This window comes from Amia ocellicauda, chromosome 4 (assembly GCF_036373705.1).
Source record: "Amia ocellicauda isolate fAmiCal2 chromosome 4, fAmiCal2.hap1, whole genome shotgun sequence".
Lineage (NCBI taxonomy): Eukaryota > Metazoa > Chordata > Actinopteri > Amiiformes > Amiidae > Amia > Amia ocellicauda.
In genome coordinates, this window is record NC_089853.1 from 39946860 (window position 1) to 39973253 (window position 26394).

The 26394-nt window shown below is 44.5% G+C and overlaps 2 protein-coding genes across 6 annotated transcripts in view; both read right to left on the minus strand.

The window, feature by feature from the left end:
* fer1l4 (fer-1 like family member 4) overlaps positions 1–1449 on the minus strand; it is a 36920-nt gene extending 35471 nt beyond the window's left edge. Inside the window, exon 1 of the mRNA XM_066702159.1 lies at positions 1114–1449. Coding sequence (XP_066558256.1) covers positions 1114–1192 — 79 coding nt within the window. The 5' untranslated portion in view covers positions 1193–1449. The remainder of the gene's footprint in view (positions 1–1113) is intronic.
* Positions 1450–2670: 1221 nt separating this feature from the next.
* cpne1 (copine I) lies at positions 2671–26360 on the minus strand. 5 transcript variants are annotated; one of them, XM_066702163.1, is made up of 17 exons: positions 26244–26347; positions 23364–23442; positions 9470–9601; positions 8857–9036; positions 8433–8507; positions 8165–8236; positions 7827–7910; positions 7453–7542; positions 6885–6983; positions 6369–6455; positions 6169–6228; positions 5585–5718; positions 5236–5290; positions 5104–5155; positions 4771–4904; positions 4320–4556; positions 2671–4162 (listed from the first exon to the last, which is right to left on the minus strand). In XM_066702163.1, exons 3-17 carry the CDS (start codon positions 9599–9601, stop codon positions 4046–4048), a joined length of 1608 nt encoding a protein of 535 aa, XP_066558260.1. In that variant the 5' UTR covers positions 23364–23442; positions 26244–26347; the 3' UTR covers positions 2671–4045. The 5 variants fall into 5 exon arrangements, with proteins under 5 accessions (XP_066558260.1, XP_066558259.1, XP_066558258.1 ...); XM_066702162.1 differs by lacking the exon at positions 23364–23442 and having other exon boundaries at positions 26244–26360; XM_066702161.1 differs by lacking the exons at positions 23364–23442; positions 26244–26347 and adding an exon at positions 11467–11604.
* Positions 26361–26394: the final 34 nt, after the last annotated feature.

Below are 26394 nucleotides of genomic sequence, written 5' to 3' on the forward strand. Positions count from 1 at the left end.
GTATGGGACTGCAGTGGGCTCGGTCCCGGTCAGGTGGGTGTGAGCAGAACCAACAGAGGCTGTTTGGAGGAGGGCTGTACTTCTCACTAACCATGTACAGAGGGGGACTTCAGTCTCCTGCTTCAACACTTCGAAAAAACACAAGACATAATACATGGCTCAAAAGCCGGGAAAGTGATTCTCATCAGCCAATTTTTGGTCACCTTTCCCCATGCCTGAACCACTGCGCTCTTAGCACGGCAGCACCTTTAGCCTCCTCCAGATTGGATCACTCAAGCTCACTGTCCAGAACGCCACAGTTCAATCTAGCTTGTGTTCCAAACTGTGACTTGATTGGTCTGATAAGGTGATTAACTGGATTCATTCCATACTTCTCTCTGGGCTGCATAATTATGTCATAGGTAGCACACCTTGAACCAAAATGATTAATCCGTTCCGTTAATCCAGGAATTTATTAACAAGAGACATTGCAGTACACCAGGAACAGAGACTTCTGCTCAGGCTCCAGACTGCGCCTGGGCAGCCTTCTCACAAAGCTTCCTATAACCACTGAAACGTTTGCTGCACCGCCTGAAAAGAGCCCAGGAACTCTGCAGACACTGCCAGGAGTGCACAGTATAAAATCTGCAAAAACTACATAAATGAAGACCGTAAAACACAGTTAAACCCCTCATCCTGCTCTCCCTCATTATACACACGCATCAATTAACTAAGCAAACACCTTATCTGGTTTCACAAGTGGAAACAAACAACACAACTTTGGCTAAACCTCTGAAGAAGCAAGGGTGATCTTCACTTTTTGTCAGGAGAGAGATGGGCAACCACTCCACACATTATTTCAAACAGACAGGTCTCACACAGATAAATCCGAGCCAGTGCTAAAATAACTGACAGCTTCTCATATTCTCAACCACCCCCAACTGTTTACCTGCAGCCTCCTATTGTTCCTCATTCACACAAAGCATTATAGTGCATCCAATTACATCAGGGGCTTGGAGGTCGTGCCCATCAGTTATTCTAAACTATATATATATATATATATATATATATATACACACACACACACAGTATTTATAATATGCACACATTACCACAGGTTCTCTCTTGACTCACCTCTGAAGGATAACTCCACTTTCCGGTCATATCTGCCTGGCAAGTTGGTGATCCTCTTCAGATTGACAGTGATGGACATTTTGTGAGTGGTCCAGCCCCCTATACAAAGCGACCTCTGACCTCCCCTGCCTGTCCACAGACCCCTTTCTTATTTTTAAAACAACTCTTCTTGTCCGAGCACAATTCTCGGCAGGTGCACTTAGGTAATCTCCATTCTGCTGGTTACACCTGTAGGAGCGAGTGATTAGGTGAGTGAGTGAGCGAGCAAGGGAGAGAGAGAGAGAGAGAGAGAGAGAGATGTGTGTGGCAGAGTGCAACTCCTCCTGCAGTTTCCCTCCCCAGACAGGCACAGGAGTGTCCAAGTAAATTTCTCTCTCTCTCTCAGGACTGCGATTCTGCTCCATGGAGATCAGCTGTCTAAGGCTGACTCACCCAGCTGGTTTGGCCATTTACAGGCTAAACTGATCACCACCTTAAAGACCCACACTGGAGACACTCTCACACTCTTGGAAAAGAAAGGGCCTCCTGCATAACCCAGTGAAAGGGATTTGGGATTTAAGAGCTTCAGAAGGAAGCCCATGCAGCGATGTCAGGTAGATCAGCCGACGTTTCTCTCCAGTGTCGCAGACATGAACCTGCCTGACCTCAGGCATGAAGCTGTATACAATACCGTGGTAACTTGATTCTGCCGGATGGCCCACCTCTCAGTCTTGCTTTCGATCAAGCAGAATTTCAGGATCGAACAGAACCAAAGCACAGGACCCATGTGAAGTCACCAACGGGCTGCATAACAGAGGTAGGGCTTCCGTCTTAACGCTGGTCTACCCCAGGCTGGACACAAGCCTCCGTACTGAACACCCATCTTAGCAACTCCAGACTTAGGGGATTGGTAGGGAGGCTGAAGAATGACACTATGTTCACTCCATACAGCTGCTCTCTACAAAGACAAGGCTGTATTTTTTATTATGTGCAATAAGCTATTTGACACCATGCTCTCTCACAGCTTCCTGTGGTCACATTAGGGTTATCTGCGCAAACGGGGACATCCAAACCTGCCAGTCAGCTTCACCATTAAATATGCAGGATGCAGGTTACACAAAAGCTGCAAAAATGAATTCCAATAATCTCATATTTGTTTTAAGGGAGACTAAGTGTAAAAGGTCAGAGGGGATCGGGAAAAACCTATTGAATGGTGCTGAATCATCTTCCATCATTTATTGTGATATCATGCCAATTACCTTTACCTGGAAGAAAGGAGACGGGGGGGAAAAAAAAAAAAAAAAAAAACTGTACTGAGCCCTGGGAAGAGGACTCACTGCCATCAAGTGGTGAAACCATAGAACAGGTCTCTGCTTGTTGCTTCTGCACTGCACACGTTGCTCCGAGCTCCTGTGGAAAAGCCCTTCCAGCAGAGACATTGATTTCAGCAGAGCAGTTCGCCAAGATAGACTCTGATGAGAATCTGCTAACTGTGCCAACTAAAACTTCATACTTTAACTCCCACTGAGAAATACAATAAAGATAATACATAAAAGAAGAATGGAAACACTTCTGACCTCCAGGTACAAATATTTATTAATGCATCCATTTTAACAATGACAGAAAATAGAGGGAAGGGAAGGTTTTTCATTCTGCTGCATTCAAATCAGACTACGGAAGTGTGTCTGTTTAAGGCACAAATGTCAATGATATTTATATATATAAAAATAAAATAAAAAGTTTCTCCCCTCAGAAATGAGATGTTTTCTGATGGTGGGAATTAAGGCTAACAGGCCAGAGCACTCCTTTGGAAAGAGAGCAAGAAACAGGACCAGACACTCAGGGGATGCTTCAAACCCACACGAGCTGGGAATACAGGATTACTGGACTTCAACTGCAATTCTGCTGCCTGCACTTCAAAAGCAAGGCGACCCTTTGTCAAACGGCCATATCTAAAGCGACCCTTGTATTTCAGCAGGACAGCAGGCCGTAGAGATCGGTCATCTACAGTACTGGTCATCGTGCTGCCATCCTGTGCGATGCAACCACTCTCGATTTGAATGAGTCAGAAAAGGAATGCATGTGATCTTTCAAATGATATGGCCTGGATACAGCTCCACCCCCACCATCAGAAAAAACTGAATGGTCCACAGAATGGTATTCAAAAGCTGAACAAAACTGAACAGATTACACAGATATTTGGCAAATGGCACATTCTGAAGCATAACGCAGTGGATATGCATTTCGTTACACAGACGTGCGTGGGATACCCCTCGCTGTTGGCGTCGCTTGACGGGGAGAAGGTCTTCTCGTCTTCTGACAGGAGTCGCACGCGTGGTTTTGGACTAAAGTGTGTCATGCATACAATATTTCCATTGATCCGGTGAATTGGCAATTCAGTTTATAAGGCAGTTAGTCCTGATGAGCTAAAGTTTAGTAAGGCATGCTGCGCGTCTTTGGTTCTAATTGTGCGCAAGAGAAGGCTTTCTAATGACTATATAAGCAAGTGCATAACTTAGATTAAGTGCTAGGCTGCATATTAATAGGAAGTAAATTCCCACAGAATATTGCATCGCTTTAAGAGATTGCCCATTGTTACAATCAAAGCTTTAGAGGCTAATTAAGCCATGATTGTGGAATTGACACTAAAATGTGCATTATTAAGGGTTCAGAATCCACTCTCCTGTGCAAGATCAGCCCTTAATTCATCTACTCCCTAAAAAATACTGCAAAATAATCAAATTTCCTAGTTTGTAATACAAAAATGTAAAAAATAATGGAATATAATCTATAGCTTCTCTAAATTACTTATAGTGGCAAATTGTAAAACCAGACCGGGCTGGCGGGTGAATGTATTCCCTCGTCTTCAGCAGTGCTGTTTGAGCTGGGTGACGCCGCCTTGTGGTCAAGAATGCGAGGCACATTTTGAGGCGGCTGCTGCCCATGAGGTGCCTCACTGGGTCACTGGCTTTGGCGGCTGCACTGGTGCCAGGTTCAGCATTTTGAAGTAAGACACCAGTTGAGTGGGAACCTCAGCCAGCACACTCTGCGCAAGAGCCTCTTTAGGTGCCTGGAGAGACAGAGAGAGAGAGAGAGAGAGAGTCAGACAGACAGACAGAGAAGGAAAGGAAGAGTTTGAAATGTAATAAAATATAGGATTGGGTATATTGGTAAAGCACAGAAGACATCAATCGGGGGGGGGTGGAATCAGAAAAACGTGCTCTTACACTGACGAAGTCCCTGTAGGGCACAAACTGCACAATGTCCCTGGCCACAGGCTCTCCTGTGAGGGACTTGAGGACACCACCATCCCCATCCAGAAACTCCATGGCCTTGAAGTCGGCCTCCCCGACGCCCACGATGATGATGGACATCGGCAGCTTGGAGCACGCCACGATCGCCTGCCGTGTCTGGTCCAGGTCGGTGATCTCACCGTCAGTCAGGATCAGCAGCACGAAGTATTGCTGTGGGGGAGACAGGAAGCAGAAGGTTAGCCAAGGAGGGAGGGACAGGAAGCAGTGGTCAGCCAATCAGGGCATGAAGGAGGCTGCCAAACACGCACCCGTGCATCCTTGACTCCCAGACTAAGTTATGTACCAAGTAAGACTACATTTGATAAAAACATTGACGCAATCCTCTACAAAAGAGCCAGGGGGGCTGTGATGTCAGCGCACTTACTGCTGCTGTTCCCTGCTGAGCGGCCTGAGCCGCAAACCTGGCCACATGGTGGATGATGGGGGAGAAGTTGGTGGGTCCGTACAGCTTCACTTGGGGCAGAGCAAAGCGATAGGCCTCCACAATGCCTTGCACACCTGGAAGACAAGACAAGGTTAAAACAACAACAACAACATCAACAACAAAAGCATAAGCAGAGATACAGCACAACCTGGACAGTCCTGCTGGGCTAATCTCAGAGTGAGGGGTGGTTGGGGGGCAACACTATGAAATCTACTGCTCTGCTCCCCATCATTACGGTTTGCAGATACGAAATATTGGTGAAAAAACACATACCTTGGCAGTAGGGATTGCTGGGGTTGAAGTTCAGCGCAAACTCATGGGACACCTAGAAGAAATCAGAAGTTATTGGCAACTTTAAAAAATAATAAATACCTAAGATAAATAAGTTTCCACCAAATCTCTCACCTTAAAGTCTGGGGGCACCTGGGCTCCGAATCCAAAGGCAGGGAACAGTTTATCTCTGCAGGAGGGAAGAAGAGAGACGGCCCTGATCAGCCTGCTACTGGTCCTGCTGCTGCTACTACTGCCACTCCTTCTCTGCTGCTAACTCCAAACCAGTCTGAGAGGATTCACTTTTAGCACAATAACGGTGCAAAACTAACACAGAGGTGGAGGGAAACTAACAGACAAATGAAAACACAGGGTCAAGCTCCCCTGCGCCCAAAATGTACCGGCCCACACTAAGGAACACCGCAGTGGCAAGTTTTACAAGATAGTTATTTTTTCTAGTTAACATCTTAAATTTACGACTTACGTGTCGTAGTCCTGGACCACTTGTCCCACAGACCAGATGGCGGAAAGGTACTGGTTCAGCCCGTTTGGACTCAGGTAGTGCAGGGAGTCCGGGGACTTAGGATCTCCATTCGACCCGGTGAAGTCTATTCCCACCTGAGGAGCAGAGCAGCAGCGATTTAATAGCCTGGGGGAGGTGTCAGTGGGGTAAGTGCATAGATGAGGAACACTGCAGGGATGCTGGACCAGCACCGCTCTCGCTCTGTCGCGAACTCAGCTTGCCGATGCGTTTATCCAAGTCAGCGCCCGAGAAAAACCAAAAAAACATCCATTTGCAGAGTTCTCTACTTTCAGAAAATGTGGGGGTCGGATTTAAAGCAACTATGCCACCGCCGAGTGGGGGTTTGTAATTGTCTACTAGTCTAAGGCTGCAACCTTTGATTTAATCCCAGCCTAAAGCCATTGTATGAGGCATAATGCTTTGGCACTTGGTTTTGTTTATCAGCACAACCCATGATTGGACTCTAAAAGTGCCTTCGTGCAGCACAGGACTCGGAAGCGCTGCAGAGGCATCTCAATAATGCTGCCACATGAGGGGAGACTCACCGTGAAGTTGATCTGGCAGCCTCCCATGACGTAATCCAGGAAGGAGTAATCCGCCACGATCTACAATTAATGAGCACAGACAAAAAAAATATGTGAATTACAGCAGTGTGGCAGGTATGCAGGCTTATGACTAAAGGCAGGCGGAGGCGGACCGGGTTTGTTCTGACAGCAGACGCAGGGCGGAGTGGCACGGGTCGTACCTTGCAGGACCTGATCTTCACCACCCCGGAGTTCTTGTAGTTTTTCTTCTTCTGCTTCTTCTCGGGGTGCACACAGTCAAACTCCACCTGAGAGAGACGCAGGTCAGACAGGAAGTCATCATTCAGAATTCACTCAGCGAAGTTAACACTAATAATTAAAACACACATTAAAAGAGACTAAAAGAGTGTAAAACCATTAAATCAAGATTATGATGTTTACTGGGGGAGTGAAGGGCATATTGCTCATCCTCACTGAAAAAGTGAATTTTATAAACTGATCTGGGTTTCAGTGAATGAAATAGAAAGTCTGATCTCACACACACACACAGCCACTCTCCCCAGTAAGAGGGCCCCATCAATGGAGTCTGGATACTTCCAGGCAGTAAACAGATTCCGATGGTGAATGAGCAATAGGCACTTAATCCCACTGGTTAAAACAGGGTTATTTAGGGGAGGAAAAGGTAAAACTAACAAAAAATAAAATGATAGTAGAAGAGGGGAAAAGGGGGATCTCACCGGTGCAGAGAGGCTTGTGTTCTGCAGTTGTGACACTTTAGTTTCAAAAACACCGATAAGGTCATGAGAGCCATCACTATCATAATCAGAGCAATGGACCTGGAAGGCAGAGCAGAGGACGCAGTGGGACAGAGGCTTGTCAACGGGCCAGGGGCCATGCTCACCGCGTGATCTTTCACCTCCACCAGCTGAGCAGCAGTGCAAGTAAACTCCCCTATTATATCAGAACTGGTATCTTCATCCTTATCGTAACAAGTCACCTGACAGTGAGAGATGCTGCAGTCAGTAATATATGGCTAAGACAACATAATAATAAGCAAAGACCCCCCGCTGTTAGCACTAGGACGCAGCATACAGAGCACACAAAGCCACTCAGCTAAAACATTTGCTAGGTTATATACTAGAAGAATCTCAAATCATAAGGTTACATAGTCCTATCACATGAAAATTGTATTTACATTACAATGCATTTACTGTCAGCAAGCAAACTCCCCCCTCATACTATAAGAAGGCAACTGGGTTTAAGAGCATTGCAGCCGGTAGATGCAGCATCAGCCATCACACTCACCTTGATCGGCTTGTTCAGGTCGCTGTTGCAGAAGGTCTGGAGGGAGACTGAAAATTGTTTCCATGTTGGATTCAGATTATTTTTGATCACCTGGAAAAAGAAAACAAAAAACAGAAGCAATCTCTCAACACCTCCAACACTTAAAATAAATAGATGAATCAACCCTCATTACACAAACTGAAGAAGCTGAAGAGAAAAGATTACCCCCCACCACATAAGTTCTTCTGAAGCAGAAGTGATCATTTGATATTTCTATTGCTGTTATATGATTGATTATTTTCTATGTAATAAAATGTGTTAATTCCAGTAATTGATCACCTGGCGACAGAACCGAGTGGTTTTCCTCAAGAGACGACTGCATCTGCAGTCCCTACCTCAGTCCTGTGAACCAGCTGCCACTTGCCATCGTCTGCTTGCTTAAAAAACTCCAGGAAGGGATCCGACTTTCCAAACAAGTCCTAGAGACAGAGAGCCGTGCGAGTCAGCACATGCTGGAGAACAAGGAAAACCCGGGACAGAACCCTGAGCTCCCCTACAATCCACAGAATGACTCGGAGTTCTGAGTGCATTCACTGGAGCCCTGCTGCAGGATGGACATTTAATTTCTCTAAGACAGCTTAACAATAAAAACAATAAATAGTATTAAAACTACTTCAAAACGCTGAAATATACACCTCCTGGTCTAAAGAATAATCTACAGACTGTGCAGTACCTTCTTGTCCAGACCCCGAGCTTCAACATCCAGCACGATGGCCCGATTATCTTTGATCTCCTCCGCTGAAATCTGCAAGGCAAAGCACACTGAGCCACCTCTAAAACACTGAAATAAAGGCAGCCAACTTACACTACCTGTCAAGAGTTTTAGAACACCCCCATATTTCCAGTTTGTATTGAAATGTAAGCACTTGGTCCCCATGTCTAATTCATAACAGCCGGATTGAGCCCCACGGTGCACCATGTGCTGGGTTTCTGAGACTGACCGTGATGGTGCCTTTTCCTGCTGGCTTCCCCTTCTTCAGCTCCAGGGGCCTGATGAGTTTCTTACTGGACACCACCTGCAGAGTCAAGAACAGGCAGTGAGGCGAGAGCAGCGCAGCACAAGGTCCAAGAACAAGCCGACACTTGAGGTCATGGTTCCAGCCAGGCTGAAGCAAAAGGTAACAATCTGACATGCACAGCAAACATATCTAAATACAACAAAAATTTAAACAAATAAGTGCAGGACTGCGGTGTTGAGAGACCCTATTGTTACATCAGAACATCACTGACTGAAACCCTGCAGCCCACAGCACCTTGAGAGAAGTCGTGACGCTGCCTGTCCCATCATGGATCTGGCCCAGCGTGCGAGCTCAGCCTGCAGGCACAGCTGTCACGCATAGACAGGCCAGCAGGTGCCGCTCTTACCTGCCCCAGAGTGCACTCGAACCCTCCCAGGAAGTCGTCGTCCCCGAGGTCCGTGGACTTGTTGTCGATGTCGTAGATCCCGAACTTGAGCTTCTGCACCTTCTCGAAGTAGTAGTCCACCCGGATCTTCTTGGAGAACTCGGGGTCCTGGCAGTTCTTTATCTTTTCTGTGCGGTCCACCTGTTGGGGGGACAGGGTGGGGGAACAGACATTAAGACTCCAGACTCCATGGCTGGAGCCCAAACCAGTTGTGCGAGACCTGCGAGGCCAGTGAGAGGTCATCACCAGGCTCAGAGCATCAGTTTAAATCTGATATTTTGTGTTTCAGCATGTTTCACATTCCTAGTAAGCACCACATCACAAAGAAAGTGTCTTATCTTTGCAGTCTCTTCTCCATTTTACAAGGCAATGACCTCACAGTATCAAAGAGCTCCAGTCTTCACGATGCAAAGTAAGGCGTTTCACAGGAAACTTAAACATACACGAAAGATGTTCCTAAAAAGAACTAAAATCAGATACCCCTACAACCCCTCTGGGACTAGAGACCCCGTTCCACCCACCCCTCAGCACAATCCTGTCCCATCTGTGCAGTTTAAAGCCCGATCTCTCATACCTCAACCCACTTGTCCTCGCCGGTGCTCTGCAGCAGCACACACAGGGGGTCTGACTTGGAGCCCACATCCTTGTCGATGAGATTGTTGCAGGACACCGAGAGCTCTACTTTGGTCACGCACTGTGCAGCCATCTGGAAAACAGGACACAAGAGAAGTAGTAGTTACACAAAATGTTGATCTTGGATATACAAAAGCCACAATTACCACAATTCTCTGTGTCGCTCTGGCTGTTTGTTTTTTGGCTTGATATGGTAAGAGCGCTATCGTTTATGGGCAGTTTAACTTCTGAAATCAAAAAGTGGATGGAAAAATCAGTTCTACTCCTCTGCCAGCAAAAATAATAAATGACTACTGTTACTGACAAACACAAAGCCTGCAGGCAGCACTCCTGGGGAAGCTAAACAATAAATAACGTCTCAAAGAAGGTGTACTTTGTTTATTTTTGGACACAAAGGCGTTTCAGAGTAGTTCATATACTTGTCAAACAAGAACTTCAAGAGATCAAGCACACTGAAATCTAGCAGTGAACACACACCTGTCTGCCCCAAGAGGATTTCTACATACATCTTCAAATTCTGTACCAACTGTTACAAGTCCTGAGCTTCCACTGTGCAGCCAAACCACCACAGGCTATATCATAAAAAGAGATGGTCTTTTAAGCAAATGAAAAGCCTGTCCAAATGTCAGCAACAGCATTAGGTTAAGGATTACAACTCCTCTTCCTTCAACAGGCTCCCAGGGGAAAAGCCCTGATGAACTATTTCAAAAGAAGACCAGCCAGGGCTCCTGTGAGATGTATAACAGCAAATCCCCAAACAGTGCTTTCAATAACCTGAGATGTCACAAAGTTCAGTCTGATGTTTATCTTGCCAAGTAAAGCCATCTATGGCAACAGTTCACAACAATGGTCCTGGGGACCCCCTGTCATGCTGGTTTTTGATCCAAATACAGTCAATTAATTAACTGAAACTTTACATTGAACTTATAATTCGATTAATTTGACTTACATAGATTTGGAGAACATGGGTACTTCATATACTTTCTTATTTAATACTTTACATTTAAAAGCAGAACTACATGACTCACTGACCATCATAACAATTACGGGCATGCAGAAAGAGGCAGTGAATCTGTTTAAAGGTCTTAGCATGAAAAGCAGATTACATTCTTTGGAAATCTAGTAAAAAGACAAAATAACAAAACAAAACAAAATCCTTTATACTGATGGATAGTTTTCACATCTGGACTAAGAGGGTAAAAAGACAAGTTTGATACTTCTGAAACAGGAACAAAACGCATAAAAATCTGAAACACGTTACGGTAAATGAATGCAATGAATTTAAGAATCATAAACAAAACGTTGATATCGTCAATATTAGCACAGACCAGTTGGTGTTACATATAAACATGTATTAAAATAGAAACGCGTGATCAAAGGTGTGCAGAGGCTGCTGCTCTGATGCCCGGCCCTAATGCGCGGGAGTACTGACAGTGAAAGGGTGTGTCTACATGTACCGGACAGCAAACTTCAATATATACTAAAATAATACAATTAATGCAGACATATAAAATGCAGCATAATTAAGGCAATTGCATGAAGTTACCAAAGACTGAAAAAGCCATTACAAAGTACAGGGATACATTATCGGCACTATAAAAAAGTCGATGGGGGGGGGGGGGGGGGGGGAAACAGGAATGCACCGAGGTATCTACTAACTTTTCACATAAATCTATACATGATCACCTTATTTCAAAAAAATTAATCCGTTTCTCCTTTTCACCGACCCTTTGAGCTGGACTGTGCCATAGTTTCCGCCTGCCTCATAGGAAGCCATTAGAGTAAGTACTGAAACAAATACACACTAACACTGCGGCTCTCTAACTCGCTTTGCTACGGGAAGTGCACCGCAATGGATTTAAACGACAAATAATGAAAAACAAACAAATCCTAGTCAAACACATGCCCCAAACTAGATAACCGCTTATCATCGCTTACCTATAGTACCGTGTAGTTTCGTGATATAAGCGCAGTGGCGAGCGCTGGCACTCCCGCAGCTGCGCACTGGGGACACTCCCGCAGCGCGCAGAGGCGTGGCGCCGGCCCGCCCACCGCCCGCAGCGATTGGCTGCAGGAAGCTCCGCGAACAACGTCCCCATTCGTCAGCCACGCTGTCAATCACAGCCCGTGCCTGCACTGCAGAAAAAAACACCCAACTGCACGCCGCGCTAGTGCAGCCGCGGCATCGGCGACTGGGAACCAGCAGCATCCCCAGCACTCATCATCCGCGGATAACAATCATAAAAAAGTATGACTGCAACAAACCTGCCTATTACTAACCCGGCTGACGTACAAGTTATAAATGGAAGGAAATGCCCATCACTGCAGAGAGCAAATCAGGATCCACCAGGTTATATAATTAATCTGTTACTCTAGACAAGGCTTTTTGCACAGATTAAACACACAATACTATTCAGCTCCATATAGCAGCATCCACACCACAGAAAACCAAGATTAAATACCAAATGACCAGAAGGTAAAAAGGCAACTTGCACAAGAATTAGATTTCACAATTCCACGCAAGGAAAAACACCAGCGGAAGTTTTATGTAATGTGGTTTTTCCCTTCCCCAATTAAAGCAACTCGCAAGTGTCAATTTCAGTGCATCACCACTGACAAACAATATATTCCCGATTTTGAAAGCTTCTAGCAGATCAAGCATTACCACCTTGCAAGTACCAAGTGTAACTATAGGTTTATAATTGTCTGCCCCTAAATAATGTCAGCTTGCTGCTGCCATCATATGTATATTATATCGCATCTCTATTTCAACAGCTAATACACGTAAACCGTTCAAGGTGTAAAAAGTACATTCGTGTTGCAGCAGACGAGGGGGATCTAACTCACACCATTTTCGAGTTTGTCTCTGTACACATGTATTGCAATTAAAAATAGAAAACAACCTGATTTAATCTCTCCCTTTCCATATACAAATACATATACAAAGCCGCACAAGAAAACCCAGATTATCCTCCTCCTGGGATAGATGTGTTCATGCGTTGTGTAACAGTTGATTGCAGCATGACCCCCAGTGTCTGGAGCGCATGGGGTGGAAATGCTTCATCGAGGCTGGGGTGCAAGACAGAGGCATCCTAACCACAGTCCCCGCTCTTCTCCTCTTTTTAAACGTTTACATGTTTGTTTTTAGACTAAAGATGAATCTGCATCAGACCTGTCCAGATAAATCAGCTGTTCCTGCAGCAGAAGCAAATACAGGATCGTTTTCACTTCTGCTACAGGATTCATAGATAACAAGTCTCAGCGTTACCCACAGTACAGTGTGTATGTTGCAACTGCTGTATTAATGTCACTCTCAACAATACCATACTAAATGGACAACAACATATACCAATTAAAGTCTCCCACTCTTTGTTTGAAAAAGTAATGAAAGTCAGCACATTTTAGTTAAGGGGTACATGGGAATTTCCTCACACATCTGAGATGATGGAAAGAGCCTTCAATGTACTAATTTAACCTGGTTTCAATTGTCCTAATGCAGTTTGTGGCTATTATTATACTTGCTTTATTTCGTTCCAATGAGAAGAAAGCAAATCCTGCATGTTAGTGGCATCTTAACAGAATGGCCATTACCATCACAAATCCCTTAAATCTGCCTGTGTCAGTGCTTCCCAGCCAGGGGGCTGTGGCACATTAGTGCCATCAGGTATGAACAGGGTGCCACAGCATGCTTGTAAAGTCACACCTGAGGAAAATCAAATTCAGAATACACTTCTCAGTCATTTAAATTAAACCAGCCCCTAACAGAATGAAATACAGTATTTTAAGTTGGGTAGGTTTGACAATGCATTACACCTATTGGTTACCTAATGTAACCACCAAATCTTCACCGCACACAGGGATAACTCATTGACAGTTAAATAGTCTGTTCATTCTGAACTGTGATACTGTATTGCAGTATTGACAGGAAAGACCTTACTCAGTACACCACTGTATTGGGTTAGTTGACACATTTTAAAGGTCCAACGGCAAGCTGCACCCCAGCCCCAGAAAACACTAGGATTTCAAGCTAAACCCAATTGAGTTAAAATCTGTAGAAAAGCTACCACAACTTTAACAAAAGTATGAGTATACTGTGGACTCCTAGACCAGACCAAAATGTAACCCACATTTTAACTTAATTTCAATGCAAAATTCAGCTATCTTACTCATCTTCTCTAAACTTAAATGTCACCATTAGACCACTAATACATTCATTATTAAACCTTCACTGGGCCAAATTTACTTTCTTTTATATTGACATTTTCTTTCAAATCCACATCTAGTTAATACAAATCTGACAACTAGTCTGGCACCGATTTCATATTCAGAATGATTATTCTGATCTGTGACACTCCATTGCAGTTTACTATAAACCATTACATCAGATCAGTAGTTTACCTGCCCCATTGTGAAGTATTACGGCAACCTGCACCCCAGCCCTGGCCAACACTACAATATCAAGCCAGACCCCTACAAAACATCACCCAATTCAGTTAAGTCAGTAGAACAGCAACCTCAACATTAACGAAAGCAGAGGTTTGCTGGGGACTCTAACGCTACCTTAAATTAAATACACAGCTTCACTAATTTACTGAAATGTACGCTCTAAACAATCAAAACATCACCATTACACGTTCCCTACCTTCATCTGCTTCTTTAATTTTAGGATTTGTTTCTTTACACATCCAAATGTTGAGTTCTTTATTCTGAATAGAGTAGAGAAAGGAGACTACAGTCTACAGCATTGTATTTAATCAGTAGTTTAGATACCTCTAATTAAAAACTTAGTCCATTTTGAATAGTGGTAAAGACCCGTGAGAAAATAAATCATTCCCATCAGTAATGTACAACTCTGACCATCAGGACAAGCTCGAAATTCTCACCAAATCAGTTTTTTTTGTAGCTTATAACGGGTTGGGCAGGAAGGGTGGGGCGGCCACTCAAAACTGTTAATTTAGTGTGTCTTAGGCTGAACATATTGGGGAAACTCTGGCCCGAGGGGGTTTGAGCTTATGCGATTAACCATCATGAATATCTTTTTATTTATACCCCAATCATTGATACATAGTCATGAGTTAATTGTGGTGATAAGAAAAGATAAATGGGGGGGGAAGGCGGGATTAAAATACAGAAAGTACGGCAGATTCAGGTGATTCACTAAAATATGCCCAGTAATACTCATGCCAATTACAACTAACTTACTGCAATTGCTGCCACTGATGTCCGAGGTAATTATTGTGTGGGTGGCTGTGGACTGTGGCTTCGGAGGGTAAATGGCTCTGTGGAATTTGACTGCAGTAACTTTCACTTCCACATTAACCCTTACACACCTGGTGAAACGTACGAGTTGGGAAGATTTAACAGGCTTGACAAAAATACATTCTCTTAACTGCCCAGGCCTTGGAGTGTGGCGTGTCACACAGTGTTCCTAAAGGGTTAACACAGATCTAATCAGAATGTATGCCATGATGATCTGTATAGGAGGTAATATTTGCTCTGCCGCTGCACAGGGCTTTGTTCTGCACATTGTGTCACAGACTGAAATAACTCGTTCATGTTTAAATATTGAACACCACACAATAGGCTGCTGCAGCTAGACTGACAGCTACATTTGTGTACAAAATGCATCCCAATTCAACATCAGCATCGCCTTTCATTACCCAAAAGAAAAACCTCACAAGCTTTAGGGTGGTGCAAACTGCAAGGGTGTGCATGACCAAACATTGAACTCGTATGGAGCAAAGAAGGTACAGGGATACAGAATGAAATGCCCAGCTTTATTTATTCTTGTACATGACAGTATGAGACCTTCTGCTTCTTCAGTGCAAACTCACAAGTGTCAATGTATAGCAGAACCTTGAGAAAGACACCAAAACAGCTTTCATCAGTACACAGGCCCTTCACCAAGTGTAAAGCTTTTATTCATGAATTACAGACAAACAAGGGCACCGATAGTCACAGTCTGCTGTCCTGTACATCTGAAATGTGAGCATTTAAGCATAAGCACCAGGGAGGAATGAGTCTATGCCTTGTTACTGAAAATAAAAACTAAAAACAAACAAAACTACAAGTTGCTGAAATCTAGTCAACCACGAGCCGCATCTTATGGTCCATTTCTCAGCCAGCTTTACTGCTGCAAAACAGTCCCTTATGTTTATTCTTTATAAATCATGTGCATCTAAAGGACTTACCTTGGCCCCAGTCAAACACACAGGAGCTGAGCAAAAGCCACATGTGGGCTCCAGCGTCAATACCCACTACAAGCAAAAAGCTCTTCATTCCTAATACTCTTACAGCCAGGAGATTTGCTAAACACCAACATCCATGTGTAAAACCACCCATCAGCAGTTCATGATGACACAAATTAACAAACAAACAAGCCCAACACAAAGACATGTATGGCGTCCCCTCAGCTCTGGAGTAGCTGAACGCCACACATTGTCTTATCCACCTTTTATCAGCAGCATAATGTAAAGCTAAGTGTGACAAGTGAAGAAGGACAAACACCAATACGCTCTCCGCCAAGTCTGAAACACATCAGATGTAAACTCGATCACTCAGCGGAGTCAAGCCTGGGGCACACATGGGGACTGGCAGCATCTTGTAGAACTCGGTAGTAGCATCTCTCGCCGAATCTTTGTTATTTTTATTTTTCCAAAGTCAACAAACTGTGGCTGGGCAGGAAACCATGATAGCCAGAGGAATTTTAACTAGGGCACAACTGGAATGTGCCACATCCCACCAATCAGGATGAAGGATTTGAGATTTGCATACCTGGTCTAATTAGTACGGCGACTGTCATGAGGTGATAATTTCCCACGGAGCCTTGGCGCTTATGTGGGTCCCCGTCTTCAGACTAACACTGCTGTGAATCTAAACCCAAGGAAGGCAGGGCTCAACTCAGCAGAGCTCTGCCTGGGCTCACAGCACCTGCCTCGTACTAAGTGTTTTCCTGTTTGTAGTCCAGGAAAGCACAGAGCCACAGAGACGCATAAGTGTACCGTGTAGCATCACAGATCACTACCAGTTCCATGTGAATTTTGGTGATAATGCTCTATACACTGTACAATGTATACAATGTAACAGCTGTCATCAAACTAAGGATGCAGTAGCCATGAAGTGGTGGATTGTGGGAGCTCCCTCTAGTGTGTCTATGGACCTGCCATTAAATATTGTACATAGAGGTAGCTGGCTGTTTCAAACTGTGTTGGGAAGGCACTGAAACGTGGAGCACTAGATTGCGAGGCAAATCCCATGGAGACCTTGAGGAACAGGCCGCACCAAAGCCACCCCCGGCCTGTTGAGCACAGAAGAGCTTCATGGAGATCTGTGCACCACAGCCTTCCACAGGTGCAAGTCATCGGGGACACAGGCCGTGAGGACACTGAGCTATCCCTCTGATGGATTAGTTTGGTTTTAAAAAGCCAACTAACTTCATAAGCACTGCAGACAGAGCCCCCGTGGACACACAGCAAGTGTGTCTGACAGAAGTGGTGTAAACACGATTGTCCAGATATGGGTAAATAAAAAGGGGGTACAGAGAGACACTGGCTAAATATTATAGGTAAATATTGAAAGCAGCTTTAAAAATATATGAATGTATATAACATCCTACAGTGCACTTTGCTTAAAGTAGGAATTACACAAAAATAAACAAACTGTGCATTCAAAAGAGTTTCTCATCCCCTTTGCTAGTAAACTGACCAGCCACATTAGTGGTCTCAACATAATCAAACAGCTCTGTGCAGTTGACACCACAATGTGCAACACTTCTGGGTTCTTTCTTACAACTGAAGGCAGAATGGGGTTATCGGACCCCCCCCACCCCCCCACACGCATCTGTCTCGGCATTGCTTGTGATCGCACAGACAACAGCAAACTCGAAACACACAACTCAGAAACATTAAGGTGTATGTGGAGAATTAAACACAATCTCAACCTCAATCTCAGCTATGCATTGTTGCCGCATCCTTTCTCCCTTTGTACCTGCACCAGGGACATGTGGAAAATTCAGACAAGTGGATTTGTGCTTCTTCAGATGCTCTACACAAAACTCATCAAAACAGCAAAAAAAAAAAAACAGCACAATGAAAGAGTATACAATATCTTTTAGATAAATTCTTTTTAGGAATGCAGTTTATTGACAAACGTGTAAGCTGAACAGTATATACAACTGCAGAACAAAATAAAATTAAAAAATATATATATTTGAACTGGAAGTCACAGTCAAGAGTCCAAATAAATGCAACATTTACTTACAATTGATCTGGTTCAATACCACCACACACACAAAAAACAAAACAAAAAGGAATCCCAAAAAGGATTGACATCTCGGCAGACATGATGCATTCTATTAACTGCACGTAGTGTACAAACTTCGTAAAGGCTTGCAGAGAGCAAAATGGAAACATTGTTTCAAGTTGCTGCCATTTAAAGATTCTTTATCAGAAACACAATTACCTCATCCTTTCACATTTAAATACTTTGGAAAATTTGAATATTGATCATAATTCTGGACTGAATTAAGGAATTTCTTGCACATGACAGCAACCATATCAGCATGGCATTTACGAAGGGAAAAGAGGAAAACAGAAACAAACATAACAACCTAAACTTAGGTACATGTTCAGAGCTTACAAAACTAGCTAGCAAATGAAAACTGCTTCTTCTTCAAAAGCTGTATAAAGGCTGTGCACACACCTGGCATAGCAGCACTCAGTGTACACAGTACCAGCCACACTTTGTTTTTCTTGTTTAGGAAATGCAAAAAACAAAATTAAAAAAACAAGAAAAAAACAAAACATGAAATTCAACAAGAGAAATAATACAAATACACAAATATGTCAGGGCCTTTAAACAAAACTATCACATGCTTTCAACACAAGAATGTCAGCATCAGACTCTCCAAGCCGAATCTAATCCCCCACCCACCCCGGCCCACCCCAAATCTGTGTCTTTACGAAGATGCTTCAGCTCATTACAGCATAGGATTCTGGCTCCCCGTTTAAGAAAGACGCTTCGTTAAGAAGACAAGTCCCACAGTCTACTGGACTAGTCAAGTTACTGGGTTAAATTCACAATGTGTCCGTCTTCATTTTAATTTCTTTCACCTTTCTAAGCCTAGAGAACTTGATTAACTTGGCAAATGACCTATGGACTAATACTATCTTCCTGGTGTCATGAAGTGAAACAACCTTCTCCTTAAATAAATTCACTTCATCTGGGGGTTCGCAGAAAGACGCACATCTGGGTCTTTCTGGCGTTTCACAGATTGGAGACACTTCTTTAAAAAACTAAACGATACAAATCAAATCCGGATACCCTTCTTCTACCCTAGCGTGATTTTGACTTTTCTGGATCCTATAGGCCTGTCATTAAGATCCAAAACTGCAGACATTGCCTCATCGTGGGACTCGAAGGCCACCATTGCTTCGCCAGTGGGCAAGCCTTTGTCACTGAACTGCAGGCAGACCGAGCCGGGCAGTACTTGATAACCGTAAAAGAAATCTAGAATTTCATCCACAGTGACAGTGAAGGGCATGTTCTGTATCTTAACAATGGTTGGCCGTGGGTTGCCAGGACCTCCGCTTAAACCCGGAGGTCCTCTCATTGCATCAGAACCTGGGCCGAAGCCCGGCTGGGATCCCCCCGGTCGTCCCTGCCCGCCCCCTCGATTTGGCGGGCCGCTGTTTTTTCTAGGACCATTATCAAATGGTGGCAGCCCCCTCAGGCCCTCGGGCCCTGCCGCAAACCCAGGCGGACCGTTATTACTGCCAGGTCCGGGTCTAAAACCTGGGGGCTCCAGCATAGGACTGGGCAAGTGGCTGCCCACCATGGGAGGGGGCACGTTCATGAGAACATCGCCTAACCCTGCCACTCCCATCGGGGGCAAGGGGGGAGGGGGCCCTGCGAGGCCGTTACCGGGGACGCTGAACGGGTTGGCAAAAGGGGGGCCGTTACTCATGTTGGCCGCAGCGTTTCTGAGGAAGGCATACTCGTCCCCAGAAACACTAGGGTAGGAGTGGGTTTGGGAGTTGCCCTGCGCTTTCTGGCCTCTCTTTGCCTGCGGTGGCGGGTTCCTCTCTATTTCTTTCATCTGCTCGAATGTCACCAGGTGGACGAAGGCGTCCCTGCCATTTAACTTCTGCCTGTGTAACCGCTCAGCTTTGAGCGCCTCCTCCTCGGACCTGAACTGCATGATGGCCTGCCCTAGCCCCTGCCCATTGCTATCGACGAGAACTTTGAGGCTGTCTTCGAACAGCTGGATCCCTTCCAGGAACAGCTGGACGTCTTTCTTGGATACGTTGTAAGGGATATTGGAGATGTGGCCGCAGCTCCTGGACGTGGTCTTGTCCCCGCTGCCATCGGACGAGCCCGTCTTCTGCTCACTCTGCTGCGAGCCCTGCATCCTCTTCCGGATCACGTCGATCTTTTCGAACATGCCTTTCTTAGTGATAGGGTGCACCTGGATGAAGCGGCTGCCCATGTACTGCATGTGGCAGCCCAGCGCCGCCTTGTAGTCCATTTCGTTACGGAACTCCACAAAGCCCTCGCCGGTGGCCCTGCCGTTGGGCCCATAGGCGATGTAGATGCTGTCCTCCACGATGTCTAGGTTTTTGAAGAACTCGAAGATCTGCTTGTTTTCTGCCTCGTACGGCAGGCCCTTCAGATACACGCAGAACTCTTGCTTGTGGGGGGAGCGGGACCTTGCCCGGTCACGTCCAGAGGGGGACTCCGAGCTGGACCTAATGCGGCGATGTTGGTCCTGCTCAGAGTGGTCGCTGCCATGTTTGGACAGTCCTTGGCCACTTCCAGCCATCCCCCCGCCAGAGGCCAGCCACTGCCTCTCGGTGGCGGGGGAGATCTCCACATAGCGCTGTCCCATCATGGCTGTGTTTCGCTTCAGTGCTTCGAAGGTGTCCTGCGGCGTGAAGAACTTGGTGAAGGCCCTGCCGCTGCTCCGGCCTAGGTGGTCCCGGAGCAGGCGGACAGAGTCCAACCCCAGGCCGTGGAAAAAGTCCCGCACATCCATCTCTGTGGCAGAGAAGGGCAGTCCCTGGAGATGAACGTACAGCTCATCAGGGCTGACCACGGGCGGCTTCATGTGTGCCTGCGGGTTTAAGGCCCCCAGCGCATTCATGGGGCCGAGGAACATGTGGTTTGGGTTTCCCATGGACATTGGTGGCCCTGAGCTGCTCATACCACCGGGCACGGGGCCGACCGGGGGAGGGACGCCAGGGTTGAAAGGTGGCATTGAGGACATTGGTGGCATGTGTGTCATGGGGGGCACAGGGGGCACTGGTGGTATTGGCGTGACAGGGGGAACTGGAGGTAAACTGGAAACGGGCGGGGGAACGGGCATGGGTGGGATGGAGGGCATGGGGGGCAGTGATGGCATGGTGGGCAGAGGGGGCATGGGTGGTGGGACAGAGTTCAAGGAGGACATGGCCGTGGTCATAGTGGATCCCATGGTTAGACTGGGGCTGCTGAAGTTGTTACTGAAGCTAGGGGGCATGCTACCCATGCTGGCCGTGGAAAACGTGGGGATGTTCTTGTTGGCAACGGACTCGTGCGCAGAGGCAGCTGTGGTGACCACGCTAGAGGTGGGGCTGTTGAAGCCTTGCATTGTGGTCGGCAAGTTGCCCCTTCCACTACCCCCCGCACTGACAGGAGGCCCCGGCCGACTCCCATTCCCCGCAGCTCCTTCTAGGTTTCCAGTTTCGAAACGCCTGCGGCTAAGCTCAATCATATTCTGCATCTCGGTCTTGCTACTCAGCAAAAGTGACACTTTCGACCCCTTGATTGTCCCCCCTGTACGCATCATGCCAAGCCTCGCATCTTCGTCTGTGGCAAAAACGATAAAAGCCTCACCATGTTCACCCCCTACAATATGCACACCACCATCCGGGATGGTCAATCCAGAGAAGAAATGGCGTATGTCCATGGTCCCTGCCACGATGGGCAGACCTTGCAAGCGGATGACCACAGCCATGCTGAGGCGAACCAACACACACCTGCAGGTGAAAAAAGGCAACGTCTACGTCAGACTGCTGATGTTAAAAATAAAATCAATCAACAAACAGACTACTTTAGTCAGAGGTTCTAGCAACTTAGCAGCATATTCAAAAACAAAGACACAGAAAAAGTCAGGGGTAGAGCTTCAATATTAGCAGGACAGCAATATTATTTGTAGTCAAAGTAACAAGGTAACAAAATCTTAGCAAGCACTCATACAGCCAGCTTTCTCCTTCAATACGTGTTTTAGGGTGAGATGTATCTCTGGGATGTTGCTGAATTTAACAGCACAGCAGTGTGAACCACAGACAAAATATGACAAAATCCCAAACTACAGTAAACAAAACTCGGCCGAATATTTTCTTTTGTTGGATAAAAAGCTTGAGCTTCAGAGTGTACAGTACATCATAAAAGAATATAATGTAAATTAAGCTTGCGTTTTTGCAAAGACTGAGATGAGATGAAGCCATTCCTGCATATAATCAAGAAATTATATTTGAAGGAATCAATAAATGTCACTATTTTGCATTAAATCTTATTCCTACAAGTAAAACATTTACCAAAAGCATATAGAAATCTCAAAGTTCCTTAAAAAACAAAACATGGAAATTCAAACACAAATTCAAGAGTAAATAAAACAGACAAGAAAACAAGCGTGTTGGCATGGGAATTTCAAATCCATTAGCTTTCTCTCCATTGTGATTAAATCATGCATATAAATATCAGAAAAATGCACAGCACAAAATGACAAATAATATCCCCTTAGACACATTATCCCCACCAAACAGCAAAGAAAGTCAAATTCCCTGCTTTGCAATGTGACTTCAATAAAAGGGTCACAGCCACAATGAGTGTGGTTGATAATGTACTGCCTATAACACTAAAATGTACACAAGGCACTTCAAGAATTTTTACACCGAAATTCATGAGAGAACCAAAATTCAGTTCTGTCAGGAGATAACTGCTGTCGACAGTGTTGAGCAGTCAGAGCATTTGCCAAAGTCAGTGCTTTAACACACAGATTTGAAATTCCATGTTGATCAAACCATCTGACAAAATGTTGCAACCGCACAAACAAACAAACAAAAACAAAACAAAATCAAGGAATCCAATACAGTGACAAAGGAGCCGGTTTCTATTTCAACTAAAAATCAGCAATTGAAGAAATTAAATATTGTGACATGTTAAGAATTTTAAAACCCCTGTTTCAGAGCAGTGAGAGCCATACCATAGTTACAGTCAGATAAACTCACCATTTAAAAGGTTTTAAACTTGAAAGCAAAATCCTCAGTGATATCTGAAAACACTACCGTTACCTAGGAGAGAAGGGTATGTACTGAAACTTTTGCAGAGTTATAAAGAGAAGTGGCACCATTTCAGACCATAGAGCTATGCTGGGCAAAGGTCAACCCCAAAGAAAATAATGATGCTACTGAGCGACTTAAAGATGGTGTTTTTAACGTACGATTACACAAAGCAGCTATAGAAGAAAATGCTGCGATTAAAAGCTGACCTACATTTGCTCTTGGAGGAAAACCTAATCTTATTATCACCCGCCCCCCTTCCCTCTCTCATGTCATTATTTGAGAACAGTTGAGACAAGGGGCAGGATCAATGGCGTCTGTTGCAGAGCAATACAGACACTAAATCAACCCAGCAGGAAAAGCCCAAGTAACGCATCAATAAAACAATAGTAAATACTACTGCCACCACTATGACTAATAACTGGGCAAAACTGCTCTAAAAAAGGGATTCAGAACTATGTCTCTACCATGGCTCAAAATGAAACAAAGGTCTGGACCATTTCAAAAATCGCTTACCTGTAGCAATAAGTGGTGTTTCCTTAAATCAGGGTAGCCAAGCCAATCCTGACGGCAAGCAATTAAAACCAACTCTAGACTGTAACAAAAGAATAAATGGAAGCAAAACATGAATGCAAGCAGCAGGCAAAGGGCAGGGAAGCCCCCAAAGTCTGCCTTACAATTGACAGACCACTCTCTCTCTCTCTCAGAACAGCCCCAGCATCTGCTACCAGTGCTCACAGATACAGAAACACAGGAGAACAGGACACTCATCGTCACAGGGCGCAGCAGGGATTCACAGCTTCATAACGGCTGCTGCACCAAAAAACCAAATTGACAGGCAGAGGAATTACATTTCAAAACACTTAATATATTAACGATGATAATAATAATAGGATCATGCACTTCAAGAGAATTTAACAATGAGCCCACCCCCATCCTCAGAGAGATACAAGGTTTCAGTGCAGGTTTTAATGAATCAGATAAGATAATTGTATCATCCAGCATCACAATTGATGAGCACAAGGCATGCTCTTAAAAACAGGTTTGTAAGAGAGAAGTGCACAGCTGGTCCCGTACGAAACTAAACGGAACAGAGCAACTTTATCTGCCGTTCCATTCCAGAATGCATCGAAACCAGACTCACTGAAGTATCCTTGCATGCATGGGTTTATTTAAAAAAGCAATACCTGAATTGCCCCATTATTTATTAATGAAAACAAAGCAATGTGCTGATATAGACACCCACTAAAAGCATACAAACATACATATTCAAATGTGCTTGTCCACTTCCATCCTGTGGCTAAGGTGAGACTACACTTTTAGAACAGTGACAGAGGCTGGGCTTGGATTTAACAAGATTTTACCTCACAAAAATAAAATAACACTCATTCAGGTTCAACTGAAAAAAATCTGACATCAGTCGGTTTAAAAAAAAAAACGAGTCAGACTTTGGCTGCAGGGTTGTAAGTGTGTGACAACCAAACTCAAAATGCAAGATGCACAAAATTGACAATTTATGGTGCAAAGGCTTCCTTTAAAATCTTTACATGTTCAGTATGTTACATTCCACAATAAGACGTCAGTCTTGGTGAACACAAACATAAACAAACATTTTGTCTCCCTGACATTTTGCCGAATTGTTAACAGACCAATATCTAGGGCAGTGCTACAACAAACAGTCTCTTCCATTGACATCTTGGATTGGTTTGTTAATTTTATTTTCCAGCATAAACCCACTGTAAGATGCAAACACTGATATCCATACATTGCTTTTCTGTCCATGTATCAATGAACCTCCATGCATGTAGAGTGTATTGAGTGTTAAAATAACCACTTAAAGTAACTCACTCTGTGATGCTGCAAGGCAATCCAAAAAACGACAAGATACTGGCTTCAGCAAGAGAAGTGAGTGACATCTGCCACAAGCACTTGTACCATCGATAACTACAGATTGCCAATTTACAAACTTTAATAACAAAAAAGCGATCGATAACAAAGAAACACAGCCCTTTACATCTGAATCATCCACAAGACAGAGTATCACTATCAAGCAATGACAAAAACAAGAAAGGGTTTACTTCCCATTTGTAGAAGATATTCGTGAAACGTTTTAAACCGTCAAATATCATAAGCAGGTGCAGTGCAGTGTTTATCCCCTCTCAACATCTGGGTTTCACTTTCACAAGTTTTGTCCAATATAGATTACCACCCACTCTTACCAAGAAATAAAGAAATGCCACGGACACTCAAATCCCTTGCAGATCCTAAGGGCAAGTTTATAAACTCACAGTACTAGTCCCAAGAAGAACTGTTCACAAAAGCACAATGCAAAACAAACGCTTCAAATGCACAAACTCCAAAACCAGCCAGGAAACCAACACACAGGTCAAAGAAAAGGGCCTTGTCAACAACATGAATAAAAGCAACCATTTGATAGGATTATATAGTAGCAACAACCCACACATTTGCAAAAAATAAAAATAAATAAAAAAATAACAGCACCAGTTCAAAATGCATTCAACCAAGATTGTATATCTCCAACAACGCAATTGCATTTATATTTTCTTCTGCAGAGACTCAACCCACCAGCTAATAACAAAACGAGCATTTTCTCTGCGCTCTCTCTCTCTTGCATCCATATTCCCTTATGGACAACTGGATATAAAATGCCACCAAATGCAATCGAGAACAGCACAAATGGATCAGAAAAAACAAATCACACTTAGCACATACAACCGTCAAAGCCAACATCTGCAAGTCAAAAGACATTATAAACATTTAACCAAGACGAGATAAAAACGAGAACGTCTATTAAAACCAGCATCTGTGCTTTAGATACAATAAGGCCAGAACTACCTCCTCAATAATTCATCATTCACAATAATAATATATCTAGACTCTATACCATGCATTATAAACACTATACCGAAGGGAAACCACATTTACAACGACCCCTCGCCACTTACCTCTCAAACCAATGTAAAGACACATAAACTGGCCATCACATCACAATAGATCTAGGGACCTCCTAATCCAGACGATGCTTTGTAGTCATACCAAAAAGCAAAAGAGGACTGGGTCCGCATCACAACAACACCCACATCAGCACATCCATAGAGTCGACACCACTAGAGCAGAATCATAACCTAATTAAACCCTATGCATTTGCTTCCTCCACAACCAAGATAATAAGACATGACCTCACAGAAATGCATTTAGTCGGCACAGAACATGCAATGGTTGCAGCAGGCCTAGCTAGACTCTCTTATCCGGGGACTGGCTCAAAAGCTCGGTCTTTTTATAATGTATTATGTTCCCTATATCGTTTTTTATCTGCCACGGGGATCTTGCTGTAGCACCCCTGTGTGAACGCTATTGTGTGCTTCTGGTTCTTACCGAAAATATCTGTACACAAACAGATTTATTTTAAATTAACGAGACGGTCTCTGTCGCTCCTCCTCGCCTTCTCGCTCGCTCTCTCTGCAGCAGAAAATACAAGATGGCGGCCGTGTGACGTAGAACAGGTTTAATCCAAAGAGAGGCCGGG